The sequence below is a fragment of the Triturus cristatus genome, chromosome 3_2, assembly GCF_964204655.1.
Source record: "Triturus cristatus chromosome 3_2, aTriCri1.1, whole genome shotgun sequence".
Taxonomy (NCBI): domain Eukaryota; kingdom Metazoa; phylum Chordata; class Amphibia; order Caudata; family Salamandridae; genus Triturus; species Triturus cristatus.
The window spans coordinates 512,251,090-512,265,267 of NC_140584.1; the positions used below are offsets into that span (position 1 = coordinate 512,251,090).

General features: G+C 44.4%; 1 protein-coding gene across 4 annotated transcripts in view; it reads left to right on the top strand.

Moving 5' to 3' along the window:
- MICAL2 (microtubule associated monooxygenase, calponin and LIM domain containing 2) overlaps nt 1-14,178 on the top strand; it is an 812,711-nt gene that overhangs the window by 579,484 nt on the left and 219,049 nt on the right. For all 4 annotated transcript variants that reach the window (XM_085648193.1, XM_085648195.1, XM_085648194.1 and 1 more), the window contains one exon: nt 1,466-1,638. In XM_085648193.1, the coding sequence (XP_085504319.1) occupies nt 1,466-1,638 (173 nt within the window). The remainder of the gene's footprint in view (nt 1-1,465; nt 1,639-14,178) is intronic.

Here is a 14,178-nt window from a genome sequence, read left to right on the forward strand (position 1 = left end):
CCTCGCAGTCCCGGGAGTCAGTTCTGGAAGTAAAAACACCCCTTGCAGGTAGAGCGTCACCCGCACGCACACTGCATTCACCACAGCAGCGAGGGCACAGCCGGTGGAGTCGAGTGTTGTCCGCAGCTCCAGGTATCGTTCACAGCAGCAAGAACAGTTCAGACCAGGGATTCACCAGTGACCACAGCCTACGAGCGGCATGCTTTGGATACAAGATTTTTGTAACCCTGTCGCACTGTGGCCTTGCTCTTCCACCGTTACCTAAATTGTTCTGATGAAGCTGCCTGGGGTTGCCACTTTAATGCCTGGCACTATCAGAGGGTGGGGATGACTCTTGGTGCTTACTTAGCTATTGGATACAAATTCCCATTAGGAACCATTCCCACTGTTGCAGCCATTCCTGTTTTCCCTAATGCCAGTAATCCCATAGTGTCCCTCTCTCACTAAATCCAAGATGGAGAAACACTTCTCCCCTTGAACAAAGGCTGTGTGCCCTCTCAGCTGTTTAGTCAGGGTAATAAGAAGCCCTTATGTGGTCAATCCAAATCTGTTCTGGTGGGTATCTCTCACCCCACTGGTTTTGGTGCCTGCCTAACTGGCAGGACAAAGGAAGGGGCCTGTTCATGTGTCATATGACAATTTCTTTTGACCTGGGAGATGCCGTTTGCATAAATTATGTTCCTGGACACAGTCACACTGGTATTCTTGACAGGGGAACAAAAACAGATCCGCAAACATAGCCAATGTTTCTTTATGGTCCAGCCAGTCAGCGTTGCTACAGTGAAAATAGCGTTTGGGTGCTAGTCATTTTAAGGACATGTTAACATTAAAATTCTACATGTCACACTTAATAATACCATGCACCCTGCCTTGCAGGCTGCAATGCCTACATGGGGATGACTTTTTCATATTTAAAAGGAAAACTTTTTTTACTGTTGAAAAGGGTTTATTTTTACTAGTTGGGCTTGAAACCCGCAGCAGCCATGCTACAGCAGTAGGCCGTGTTTGGTTCTTCACGTTAGTGGATTGAACAGTAGTAATGTATTCCATAGGTGGCATTTAACGTTCCATGCCATAGGTGTTTTTTGGACACCAGATATTATGGATTTAGGAAAGCTAAGCATGCCCATTAGGTGTTAACCAATGTCAACATGTTTTTGGGGGTCAGAGCACATAGTTAGGCACTGGACAGTAGAGCCCCAAAGTGCTGTGTCTAAAAACTAGCAATTAATCCCAGCATATAAAATGGGGGCGACTATGCAAAAAGGGGCATTTTCTCACAGCTCCCATCAAGGTCACATGCCATATATATCATGATAAATTGAATTTATATGATAAAAACAACTGATCAAATCTGATAACTGATCATTTTAGTGCACTCTATCATCAAGCATGAGCATCTATTAAATTAATTCAATATGTGTCCCATGTTAATTATATCAATTTCTTTTATTTTCTTTTGTAGCTCAGAAATGGAATCAGACGTATGTGGGGACATTTCAAATTCTGAAATTAATGAATACTGGGAAAATCCCCCTGAATCAAAGTTAACCAGAAGTCCCAGAAGAAGGTATTTTTCTATAGATCAAGGTAAAAAAACGCAGGAGGATGGAAGTATGGCGTCCAGAGCTATTGATGGTAAGTAACGCTTGTCTGTAGATTTTTTTATTGGGGGAGAATATTTGAACACCATTTCTTTCCTACCAATGCATCCCAAACATGCCTGCCAATCCTTAACTTGATTTCCCTCCAGCTTAGACTCCACAGAATTTGGAAGTGTCTCTCTGCTTGCAACAATCCTCCGTATCAATTTTCTTATGAAGCTTATTCATTTTCCATCAGGGTTCATAACGATTGAAGGCAGTTTTAAAAACATTAAGAAAACCGGTTTCCTATAACATCATAACTACCTAAATATAAACGAATCAGTGGTGCTTAATTTGTAAAATAATGAGTGCCAGGTGCCCTAAGCACTGCTCAGAAGCCCAGCCGGTGCTGCTAAATATCAGCGGGCTGTAATCCGTAATCCACCACAGGCTTCCTTAATCAACTGCTAGACCCTTCCCGCCCCTTTATCTCGCTCATGCAGGTTCCTGCTTTCTCCCTTGGTGACAGTGGTTACATCTTTCTCTTACGCCTTCTTTCTTGTTTGTGTGTTTTTCCCTTTCTTGTTCGTGGTCAGTGTCTCATGTGGAAAAATAAGTACCTGCCTCCAAAACTGAGTGAAGGTAGCCCCCACCGGCAACCACTGGCTCAAATTAAAGCACTGCAAATCAGACAGCTGTCATGTCAGAACTATCTGGCTACTTTAAATACAGCTCAAATTTTAAATACTCACTAGAATGTTTCCTGCTGATCTAATAGGATGTAAACAAGAATGAGTGAAAATAATAAGGGTGTAAATTAACTTCTTCACTGCTGTAATTTCCAAAACAAAAGAAATATTTCTAAAAACTGCAGTTTTCTCCTAATTCTAGTGCATCTTGGTACTGCTTGAAAACTGCATGCTACTAGTACTGTTTGAGTTGTGTAGAATAATGTAATCCCATCAAGTACATTTTAAGGACATTGTAATTTAGTCAGATGGTTTATAGGTTACAAAACTCCTCAGTGATTTATAAAACTAAACGATTGTGTAGACTTGGAATAATTATTTATTACACTTTGTGCCGTTCAAACTTATCCAGTCACACTTTCCTGTATCCTTACCTTGTCTAATTTTTGAACGGCCGTCTTTGCATTGGCCTCTAAATAGCTCCCTTTTCTTCCTCATATCCAGAGTACTTACTTTTAGGGATCTGTCTGCATTGTTGACAGTAGCTGTTTTTTGGTTTCACATTGTATTATTTTTTTTATCTATGTTTTCTTTGTTTCCCTTCGATCATCTGGAAGGAGCTGACCAAGCTCTTTAAGTGCATTTTCAGTCCACACTAGTTGGCAAGGACTTTCGGAATTGTAGTCCCTGGGTAATGTGCTGTTTTGCTGATGAAAGTGGTTCTCTATACCCTCATTATTAGAAATGGGGGTCTCTAGTTGGCAGAGGTATGCACCTTTGTCCAAATAGAATCCCTTACTTCTAGTCAGAGTAAGGAAGATACACACTTCAGATAACCCCTCAGTGGCGTAACGAAACTTGAGGGGGCCCCCCTGCAAAACCCATGGAGGGGGCCCCCCGGCGGCTCGGCCCATCACCTACCACTTTGCCCCACCACCCAAAAATCTGGCATATTTTGATTTGAAACCTCCAACATTTAAATGAAATGCCTCTATATGGTCTTTTTCAAAGTTCTAATGCGAAAGTGGGAAACCCTCTAAACATATGGGCTACACTATTTGTAACAATAACGTCAAAACTGAGGCAGCAATCAGAACAATGCCAAGGAGCGAACCTATTGTCTCAGGAACGGCAGCAATCACAATAATGCCAAAGAGCAGTCTTATTGTTCAGGAACTGCCTATGGCTGAAGAATAACTATGACTCAACTGACAATCAGTGGTGGCTGGTGACATTTGAAAGTGGTGAGGCGTAAATGTTCTGTGGGAGAGCACTGTGGCGAGCGAGCGGAGCGTGCGAGCCTGAGCAATTAAAGGGGGCTCGGGGGGGGGGGGGTCTCCACCGGAGCAAATTTTGAAAAAAGAGTGGGTAAATGGTGCATTTTCAAGCACATTTGAGAAGCAAGAAGGTTAATAGAGCAATTGTGAAAGTGCAGTTATTACATTAATAAAGGGATGTCATATAACAACAACATGGTAGCTGCTTATTCAGTATAACCACAGAGCTTCGTAACAGACTTCAAGATACAATGCTGAGAACCTCACAGATTTTTTTTATTTAAGCTGCAAACAACTAAACCGGTCACAAACTAGCAGCATTCAAGAAGAATTGTTATGATTAACGTATTGTTCACTTTCTGTAGACAAAATATAGAGAAGTAGTCACTCTGCACTTTAAAAAGTGTTAATGTTTATATAGCGGGAACGCGACCCGGAAGTATTAGCGCGCTAGTCAGTACACACGGAGGACATAAGCGGTATCAGTCAATACAAGATTTAAGGCACACGTATTACAGACAAGTGAAAGCAACACCATAAATAACACTGCATGTAGAATAAAAACAAACCACATCAGCAAGTACCTAATGACAATCTATACAAACAGTAGTTGGTAAAGCAAAAGAAAAGTGCAAATACTTTCAAAGTGCACAATAAAGCAATCACCAGTCTGGCAAACAAAAATCAAGCACGTTTATTAAAAAAATAAACTTCTTGCATCAACGTGAAAATACTTTCAAAGTGCATAATAAAAACAAGTCCAGCAGTATGCAAAAATGACATCAGGTTAGTCACACAATTCCCTGTTTGGTGTGTGCATAAAGGCACATATATATCAAAGCAACTGCTACAGCACCATACAAGAATCAAACCAGTTTAAACTAACAATTCCCTTTTTGAAGGCTCAAATATTTCAAAGTGATTAGCAAAACAGTAACTAGTGCAGCAGGCAGCAGCATACAAAAAATCAAACCACTTTAGTCAACCAATAACCTTTTGGTTTGTGCATAAAGGTGCAAATATTTCAAAGTGACTGGTAAAACAATAACAAGTACAGCAAGCAGCATACATAAATCAAACCTATTTAGTCAAACTAATTCCTCTTTTGTTTGTGCACCACCACAGAAACACTTATGCAGAGTTTAAACATTCTCCACCTTTGCTACAATTTATTTTTTTTGCTAAGCTTTATACACAAAATGTCTTTTCCATGGACCTAGATGTGTCAGCCCACGGGGTAATTAGGGCCATCATATTCGCAGATGGCACCAGGAACATCTTAAGCAGTGTTTTCCAAACTTTTTAGACGAGCGGCTCCCTTGACTTATAGGCCCTTGACTGTGGCTCCCAATTACATTCCTTTTTTTGGCGGATGGGGAGGGTGTATGCCTGGCCTTCGATGTACTTTCATTTTTCTCCTTGAAAATAATTGGTATTATAATCATAGATGTCATCCTACTAGTCATGTGTCTGAAAGGGAGGGTAGGTTAGATAGATTGATGGATTTGTACTTGGTATGGGAATTACAAAGATTTTGTTCGATCATTTACATGTGTTTTTCTGTTGGATTCGGTGAGTCTGACATTGATTTTTGAAATATCCTTCGAACAGCCTGTGATAGCTGCTGTGGTGCTATCCACGACTCTGTCTGGACGATCAAATGCCACAGGAAAAGTGGGATGGCAAGGTGGGAACTCCAGACTGAGATTTATCTAGGCGCGGAGATACCAGGAAGAGGCATGTACAGTGCTCGTCATCTCATGCATCAGTGCACATTGTTGCTTTCAGGCAAACCGTGTTAGACAATGAGAACTATGTCAAGTACAGTTAGCTCCTGAAGCCCCAGAGCCTAAACAGCGTCGCTTTCAAGGTGAAGATAACTTATCCCCGGATGCTCAAAAATCAAAACATGCGAAGCCTGGGGGTTATGGGCACATTGCAAGGAACAACATGTGCCTAATCATGGCAAGTATTTCAAAGTGCTCTTGCACAGGCTACATAGAGAACTGTGCGGGCATGCATCCAGTAGCGATTACCCCACCAGCATTGTCGGTGTGTTGGGTGAAGCGCGCATTGAGTGTCTGGGTAGGTAAGTGCTGGGTCATGTAGCAAGTAGTTGGGAGGTAAAGGGTGGCTGCGCACATACGTTGATTCAGCGTGTGGCACGTCTGTAAAGGGTCTCATATAAGCAGGGCTTTAAGTAGGATTAAAAAACTGGAGGGTCTCTGAAAGGGTCGTGGCTGATGTAATTAAGGGCTTGGCTTAAAAGCACATAAACTGAAAATCTATGCTTAGCGTGCCGCCCCACTGGTTTTTTGCTACTTCTGTCATTACATCCAGATATATAATACAGCAAGTAACATTACACTTACAGCAAGCCAGTACTATTGGCTTTGTCAATGGTCGTTAGTTGCATAAGATAAATCAGCAACAACCATGCCTTTGTAGTATAGCATATTCAGAATGCTTCAGTTCTGAAATGGTAGGACTGGGAAAGAACTATAACGAGTCTCTGTGAAGTTACATTAACCCCTTGTGTGCCACGCCCTTTCCCCGCCCTGTGCCGGCCGTTGCATTAGCGGGCGGGGTTCATGACGAGCTGGACTCGTCATGGGCACAGCGCAACCGCGGCCCATGACGAGTCCAGCTCGTCATGGGCACAGAAGGGGTTAAAGGCAGTAAAGGGTTGTACTGCTGCAGAGGTAAGATGTATTTTGTTCATGGTGAGTGCAAAAAGGGAGACCCCGTTAGGGACCCGACTTGGCACCTGCATATAAGAACTGCCAGTGCTATGCACCGGCAAGACCTGGCCCACTTAAACCCCTGCGTATAAGTCCCCATTATGTTCTGTTTGTAAGCCGAGGAACGTGGTCTCCTTCTCAGTTAAATTACTCTACCAAATAGGTCTCCTGTTCAAGAATGGGAACAGAGACACGTTTGGCCCAGAGTGCTGCTCTTCGGGCAAAGATAAAGTAAAGTGTGTCTGTGATACCTGCACGCCCTGATTGTTCCGAAGCAGAGAGTTGGTTGCAGAGATGCAAGGAAATAGGCATGTCTATCCTTTAAGCGTTACAGCGCAGCTATAAGGCAGAGGGGCATAGCTGCTGAAAACTGCGTAGTTCCACACTGTCCAACATGCGTGATTGTGAGTAGCTGAGAGTGTCACTGATGAATGGCTCCATCAGTGTTAGGTCATGTGCCTTCTTTCAGGCACAACAACAGGGAATAGAGGGGCATGGGGTGGATATACATACAGACACGTGGGGCACAAACAGATGCTTCTTGATTGAATGATGGGGGGGGCTTAGCGAAAAATATGGCCTGTGTCCTTCGTCACTGGGTTTTACGTATGGCAAACTGGAGTATCGGTTATAATATGCAGGCATCGCTTCTCGGTTCCGGTATGAAGGTACATACAAGCGATCTTGTGCCTGGAACAAAGCTACAGTCTTGGTACTTAGGATTGAATGTACTTTCGGCCATTCAAATCTGTAATTAAAATATAGAGTTATATAATTGCATGTTACCTTTTTCAGCTCCATATCTATCGGAGCCACCATAGCGAACCGTGTGCCTTTTAACTCAAAGAACGATAGCTCCCATCGGACATACAACTGCCTACTGCGTACCTCTACTGCGACATGCATGCAACGTGATGTCTTACGCATAGCTGCCAAGGTTTAAAATTGCTATGTGTGACATTTTCATAACTTCAGTGTAATTATGAGTGACATTTCAATGACTATGAGTGACACTTTCGCACGAGCAAAATGAAGCAATGAAGACGGGGGAAATATATAAATATCTGAAATTATACCCATTTGAGCAATAAGAAAATCCAAGAAAATTTTAAAACTGCAGCAAAGCACCAGAAATCATTGCCAGCCTATGGTCCCCTACCTGCCAGCAATCAATCAGGAGAACATCAGGACCCTAGGGCCTCTCTCTGTCCATGTAACGTGGGACCCCCGGCCTAACAGGAAGGATGTGTGAACCTTCAACATGAACAAGACAAGTTACACAGGGATCCAGGTATCTCAGCTGCCTGTCACACAGTGTCAGTCAGCTGACTTGCAGGCAGACAGGCTGAGCACCATTTTCCATTATCCTCACAGGGACAAGGCCGAAGTGTTACACAGGGGTCTTCACAACACGTGATATCACTCCACTGACTCGGTCTCTGTCACTTGAAAAAATAGCAGAAATGCAAACAGGCAACGCTTCAGCAGGCAAGGAAGCCTGTATGTATGTTATCATAGTGCATAGCAGGCGCGCAATGCCCATTGGGCTCAAAGGGCTTCAGCCCCCTTGTCCTGTGTCACCCATCTGAGACAGCTTCCCGGGCACACGCACAGCCGCACCCGGCTGAAGAATAACTATGACTCAACTGACAATCAGTGGTGGCTGGTGACATTTGAAAGTGGTGAGGCGTAAATGTTCTGTGGGAGAGCACTGTGGCGAGCGAGCGGAGCGTGCGAGCCTGAGCAATTAAAGGGGGCTCGGGGGGGGGGGGGGGTCTCCACCGGAGCAAATTTTGAAAAAAGAGTGGGTAAATGGTGCATTTTCAAGCACATTTGAGAAGCAAGAAGGTTAATAGAGCAATTGTGAAAGTGCAGTTATTACATTAATAAAGGGATGTCATATAACAACAACATGGTAGCTGCTTATTCAGTATAACCACAGAGCTTCGTAACAGACTTCAAGATACAATGCTGAGAACCTCACAGATTTTTTTTATTTAATTTATTTAAGCTGCAAACAACTAAACCGGTCACAAACTAGCAGCATTCAAGAAGAATTGTTATGATTAACGTATTGTTCACTTTCTGTAGACAAAATATAGAGAAGTAGTCACTCTGCACTTTAAAAAGTGTTAATGTTTATATAGCGGGAACGCGACCCGGAAGTATTAGCGCGCCAGTCAGTACACACGGAGGACACAAGCGGTATCAGTCAATACAAGATTTAAGGCACACGTATTACAGACAAGTGAAAGCAACACCATAAATAACACTGCATGTAGAATAAAAACAAACCACATCTGCAAGTACCTAATGACAATCTATACAAACAGTAGTTGGTAAAGCAAAAGAAAAGTGCAAATACTTTCAAAGTGCACAATAAAGCAATCACCAGTCTGGCAAACAAAAATCAAGCACGTTTATTAAAAAAATAAACTTCTTGCATCAACGTGAAAATACTTTCAAAGTGCATAATAAAAACAAGTCCAGCAGTATGCAAAAATGACATCAGGTTAGTCACACAATTCCCTGTTTGGTGTGTGCATAAAGGCACATATATATCAAAGCAACTGCTACAGCACCATACAAGAATCAAACCAGTTTAAACTAACAATTCCCTTTTTGAAGGCTCAAATATTTCAAAGTGATTAGCAAAACAGTAACTAGTGCAGCAGGCAGCAGCATACAAAAAATCAAACCACTTTAGTCAACCAATAACCTTTTGGTTTGTGCATAAAGGTGCAAATATTTCAAAGTGACTGGTAAAACAATAACAAGTACAGCAAGCAGCATACATAAATCAAACCTATTTAGTCAAACTAATTCCTCTTTTGTTTGTGCACCACCACAGAAACACTTATGCAGAGTTTAAACATTCTCCACCTTTGCTACAATTTATTTTTTTTGCTAAGCTTTATACACAAAATGTCTTTTCCATGGACCTAGATGTGTCAGCCCACGGGGTAATTAGGGCCATCATATTCGCAGATGGCACCAGGAACATCTTAAGCATTGTTTTCCAAACTTTTTAGACGAGCGGCTCCCTTGACTTATAGGCCCTTGACTGTGGCTCCCCATTACATTCCTTTTTTTGGCGGATGGGGAGGGTGTATGCCTGGCCTTCGATGTACTTTCATTTTTCTCCTTGAAAATAATTGGTATTATAATCATAGATGTCATCCTACTAGTCATGTGTCTGAAAGGGAGGGTAGGTTAGATAGATTGATGGATTTGTACTTGGTATGGGAATTACAAAGATTTTGTTCGATCATTTACATGTGTTTTTCTGTTGGATTCGGTGAGTCTGACATTGATTTTTGAAATATCCTTCGAACAGCCTGTGATAGCTGCTGTGGTGCTATCCACGACTCTGTCTGGACGATCAAATGCCACAGGAAAAGTGGGATGGCAAGGTGGGAACTCCAGACTGAGATTTATCTAGGCGCGGAGATACCAGGAAGAGGCATGTACAGTGCTCGTCATCTCATGCATCAGTGCACATTGTTGCTTTCAGGCAAACCGTGTTAGACAATGAGAACTATGTCAAGTACAGTTAGCTCCTGAAGCCCCAGAGCCTAAACAGCGTCGCTTTCAAGGTGAAGATAACTTATCCCCGGATGCTCAAAAATCAAAACATGCGAAGCCTGGGGGTTATGGGCACATTGCAAGGAACAACATGTGCCTAATCATGGCAAGTATTTCAAAGTGCTCTTGCACAGGCTACATAGAGAACTGTGCGGGCATGCATCCAGTAGCGATTACCCCACCAGCATTGTCGGTGTGTTGGGTGAAGCGCGCATTGAGTGTCTGGGTAGGTAAGTGCTGGGTCATGTAGCAAGTAGTTGGGAGGTAAAGGGTGGCTGCGCACATACGTTGATTCAGCGTGTGGCACGTCTGTAAAGGGTCTCATATAAGCAGGGCTTTAAGTAGGATTAAAAAACTGGAGGGTCTCTGAAAGGGTCGTGGCTGATGTAATTAAGGGCTTGGCTTAAAAGCACATAAACTGAAAATCTATGCTTAGCGTGCCGCCCCACTGGTTTTTTGCTACTTCTGTCATTACATCCAGATATATAATACAGCAAGTAACATTACACTTACAGCAAGCCAGTACTATTGGCTTTGTCAATGGTCGTTAGTTGCATAAGATAAATCAGCAACAACCATGCCTTTGTAGTATAGCATATTCAGAATGCTTCAGTTCTGAAATGGTAGGACTGGGAAAGAACTATAACGAGTCTCTGTGAAGTTACATTAACCCCTTGTGTGCCACGCCCTTTCCCCGCCCTGTGCCGGCCGTTGCATTAGCGGGCGGGGTTCATGACGAGCTGGACTCGTCATGGGCACAGCGCAACCGCGGCCCATGACGAGTCCAGCTCGTCATGGGCACAGAAGGGGTTAAAGGCAGTAAAGGGTGGTACTGCTGCAGAGGTAAGATGTATTTTGTTCATGGTGAGTGCAAAAAGGGAGACCCCGTTAGGGACCCGACTTGGCACCTGCATATAAGAACTGCCAGTGCTATGCACCGGCAAGACCTGGCCCACTTAAACCCCTGCGTATAAGTCCCCATTATGTTCTGTTTGTAAGCCGAGGAACGTGGTCTCCTTCTCAGTTAAATTACTCTACCAAATAGGTCTCCTGTTCAAGAATGGGAACAGAGACACGTTTGGCCCAGAGTGCTGCTCTTCGGGCAAAGATAAAGTGAAGTGTGTCTGTGATACCTGCACGCCCTGATTGTTCCGAAGCAGAGAGTTGGTTGCAGAGATGCAAGGAAATAGGCATGTCTATCCTTTAAGCGTTACAGCGCAGCTATAAGGCAGAGGGGCATAGCTGCTGAAAACTGCGTAGTTCCACACTGTCCAACATGCGTGATTGTGAGTAGCTGAGAGTGTCACTGATGAATTGCTCCATCAGTGTTAGGTCATGTGCCTTCTTTCAGGCACAACAACAGGGAATAGAGGGGCATGGGGTGGATATACATACAGACACGTGGGGCACAAACAGATGCTTCTTGATTGAATGATGGGGGGGGCTTAGCGAAAAATATGGCCTGTGTCCTTCGTCACTGGGTTTTACGTATGGCAAACTGGAGTATCGGTTATAATATGCAGGCATCGCTTCTCGGTTCCGGTATGAAGGTACATACAAGCGATCTTGTGCCTGGAACAAAGCTACAGTCTTGGTACTTAGGATTGAATGTACTTTCGGCCATTCAAATCTGTAATTAAAATATAGAGTTATATAATTGCATGTTACCTTTTTCAGCTCCATATCTATCGGAGCCACCATAGCGAACCGTGTGCCTTTTAACTCAAAGAACGATAGCTCCCATCGGACATACAACTGCCTACTGCGTACCTCTACTGCGACATGCATGCAACGTGATGTCTTACGCATAGCTGCCAAGGTTTAAAATTGCTATGTGTGACATTTTCATAACTTCAGTGTAATTATGAGTGACATTTCAATGACTATGAGTGACACTTTCGCACGAGCAAAATGAAGCAATGAAGACGGGGGAAATATATAAATATCTGAAATTATACCCATTTGAGCAATAAGAAAATCCAAGAAAATTTTAAAACTGCAGCAAAGCACCAGAAATCATTGCCAGCCTATGGTCCCCTACCTGCCAGCAATCAATCAGGAGAACATCAGGACCCTAGGGCCTCTCTCTGTCCATGTAACGTGGGACCCCCGGCCTAACAGGAAGGATGTGTGAACCTTCAACATGAACAAGACAAGTTACACAGGGATCCAGGTATCTCAGCTGCCTGTCACACAGTGTCAGTCAGCTGACTTGCAGGCAGACAGGCTGAGCACCATTTTCCATTATCCTCACAGGGACAAGGCCGAAGTGTTACACAGGGGTCTTCACAACACGTGATATCACTCCACTGACTCGGTCTCTGTCACTTGAAAAAATAGCAGAAATGCAAACAGGCAACGCTTCAGCAGGCAAGGAAGCCTGTATGTATGTTATCATAGTGCATAGCAGGCGCGCAATGCCCATTGGGCTCAAAGGGCTTCAGCCCCCTTGTCCTGTGTCACCCATCTGAGACAGCTTCCCGGGCACACGCACAGCCGCACCCGAGTACTTCACAGGTCTTTAAAAGACCATTTAGTTGTTAATGAGGCTTTGTTGTGTATTTAACCTCTTCTTAGAGCCCCTGCTACCTATTGCTAGAAGACTTAGCCCCCTCTCTGAAATTTTTAGTAGCCCCCCCCCCCCCCCGAAATTTGACTCTAGTTGTGCCTGTGGTGCAGAGTAACGTGCACAGCATTCCCTCTGTACACACTAGTGACTGATTTAATGCAATCGTTTTTTTACGAGCTGCAGGCAGTGAGAAATGTCTAAAATAAACTGCCTCCTTTCTTAAGTCATTGAAACAACTACATTTGTTTTCACATTTATGTCCCAATTAATTCCAACAAACTACGTTTTAAACAGATCTACATGCAAACATATGGCGATTGCTTTTCAGGAATATGTATTTCTAGATACTTACCAACGCGTTAGATCACACGACGTACACAAGGGCACAGTTGCAGTGCTGGGAGGCGCTTACAACCGCCGGGGCAGTACTCGAACAGCCTCTTCCATGCGTGCGCACCATTTAATTTATGACTGCCTCTAAGGCCCAGCCGGGGCCCAGGCGTGCGTGCGTGCGCACCATTTAATTTATTATAGGAGGCCGGGTGGTGGGCGTGCGCACCATAACCATTTAATTCATAATGAAGAGCAGAAGAGGCTTGCTGAGTGAGGGGGCCCCTGGAGCGCGGGGGCCCCCTCTTCTGCCTCGGACAGACTCACTCACCTGACCTGAGGGCTGGCCTGGAGCTTCAGACTCAGAGGCAGGCGCGAGCGGGCAGCACAAAAGGCAGGTCAAAGAACGATCCTTTTCAGTCTCTGGTGTTAGGCATAGCATGGCTGGGTCCTGGATGCCTCGCTCACCTCAGGCTCACAAGTCTCACGCGCACTTTTAGTTGCGGACGCTCCGCAATGCGCATGTCTGACAACAAATTCAAATGGCATTGGTCATCAGCCCCTGTCCCACCCTGAAGACCTCGCAGACAACGTGAGCATGCGCACCCCCACACACCACAATTTAATGAATTAATAAATATCCTCAGTCAGAGGCCCGGCAGGGGCCCGCGCACCATTTAGTGTATGTGTGTGACCTTGAGCAAATCACTTCGTTACCCGGCCCGTTCACTATTTGCACATCGCGCAGGATGACACGTGTAGAGTTGGTGCATAACACAAACACCTTTTTTTCAATATAATATTATTAAAAGAAAGGCACGGTTATACTGCGGGTTGTCTTGTCGCCACCCCTAGTCACTGGACAAGTCGCTATGGCACTAAAGGCTCAGAGGCCCGGCTAGGGGCCCCTGCTTGCGTGCGCAATTGCAACCATTTAATTAAGAGCGCGAGCCCTCTGTGGCTTTCTGAGTAGTGTGAGGGGGGCGGGGGGCCCCTGGAGTGCGGGGCCCACCGAGGCTTGCGTGCGCTCCATTTTATTAAGAAGCCGCTAGCCGGCCATTTAATTCATGAAGAGGCTTGCCAGGTGACTGCGAGGGGGCCCCTGGAGTGCGGGGGCCCCCCCGCACTGCGGGGGCTGCGGGGGCCTTTGTTAAGCCCCTGTAACCCCTTCTCACCCCCTTGGTAGCTTGGCACGAGCAGACAGGCTAATTCCAAAGGCAATGTGTAAAGTATTTGTACTCCAAAAACACAGTAAGACAGTGATAACGCCACAAATGGACACCACACCACTTTAGAAAAAATAAAGTATCTTTAGCTAAACTCAACAAGACCAAAACAACAAAAATCCAACATACAGGTAGTAAGATATGAATTTAGAACAGTTATTGCAAAAATAAATCT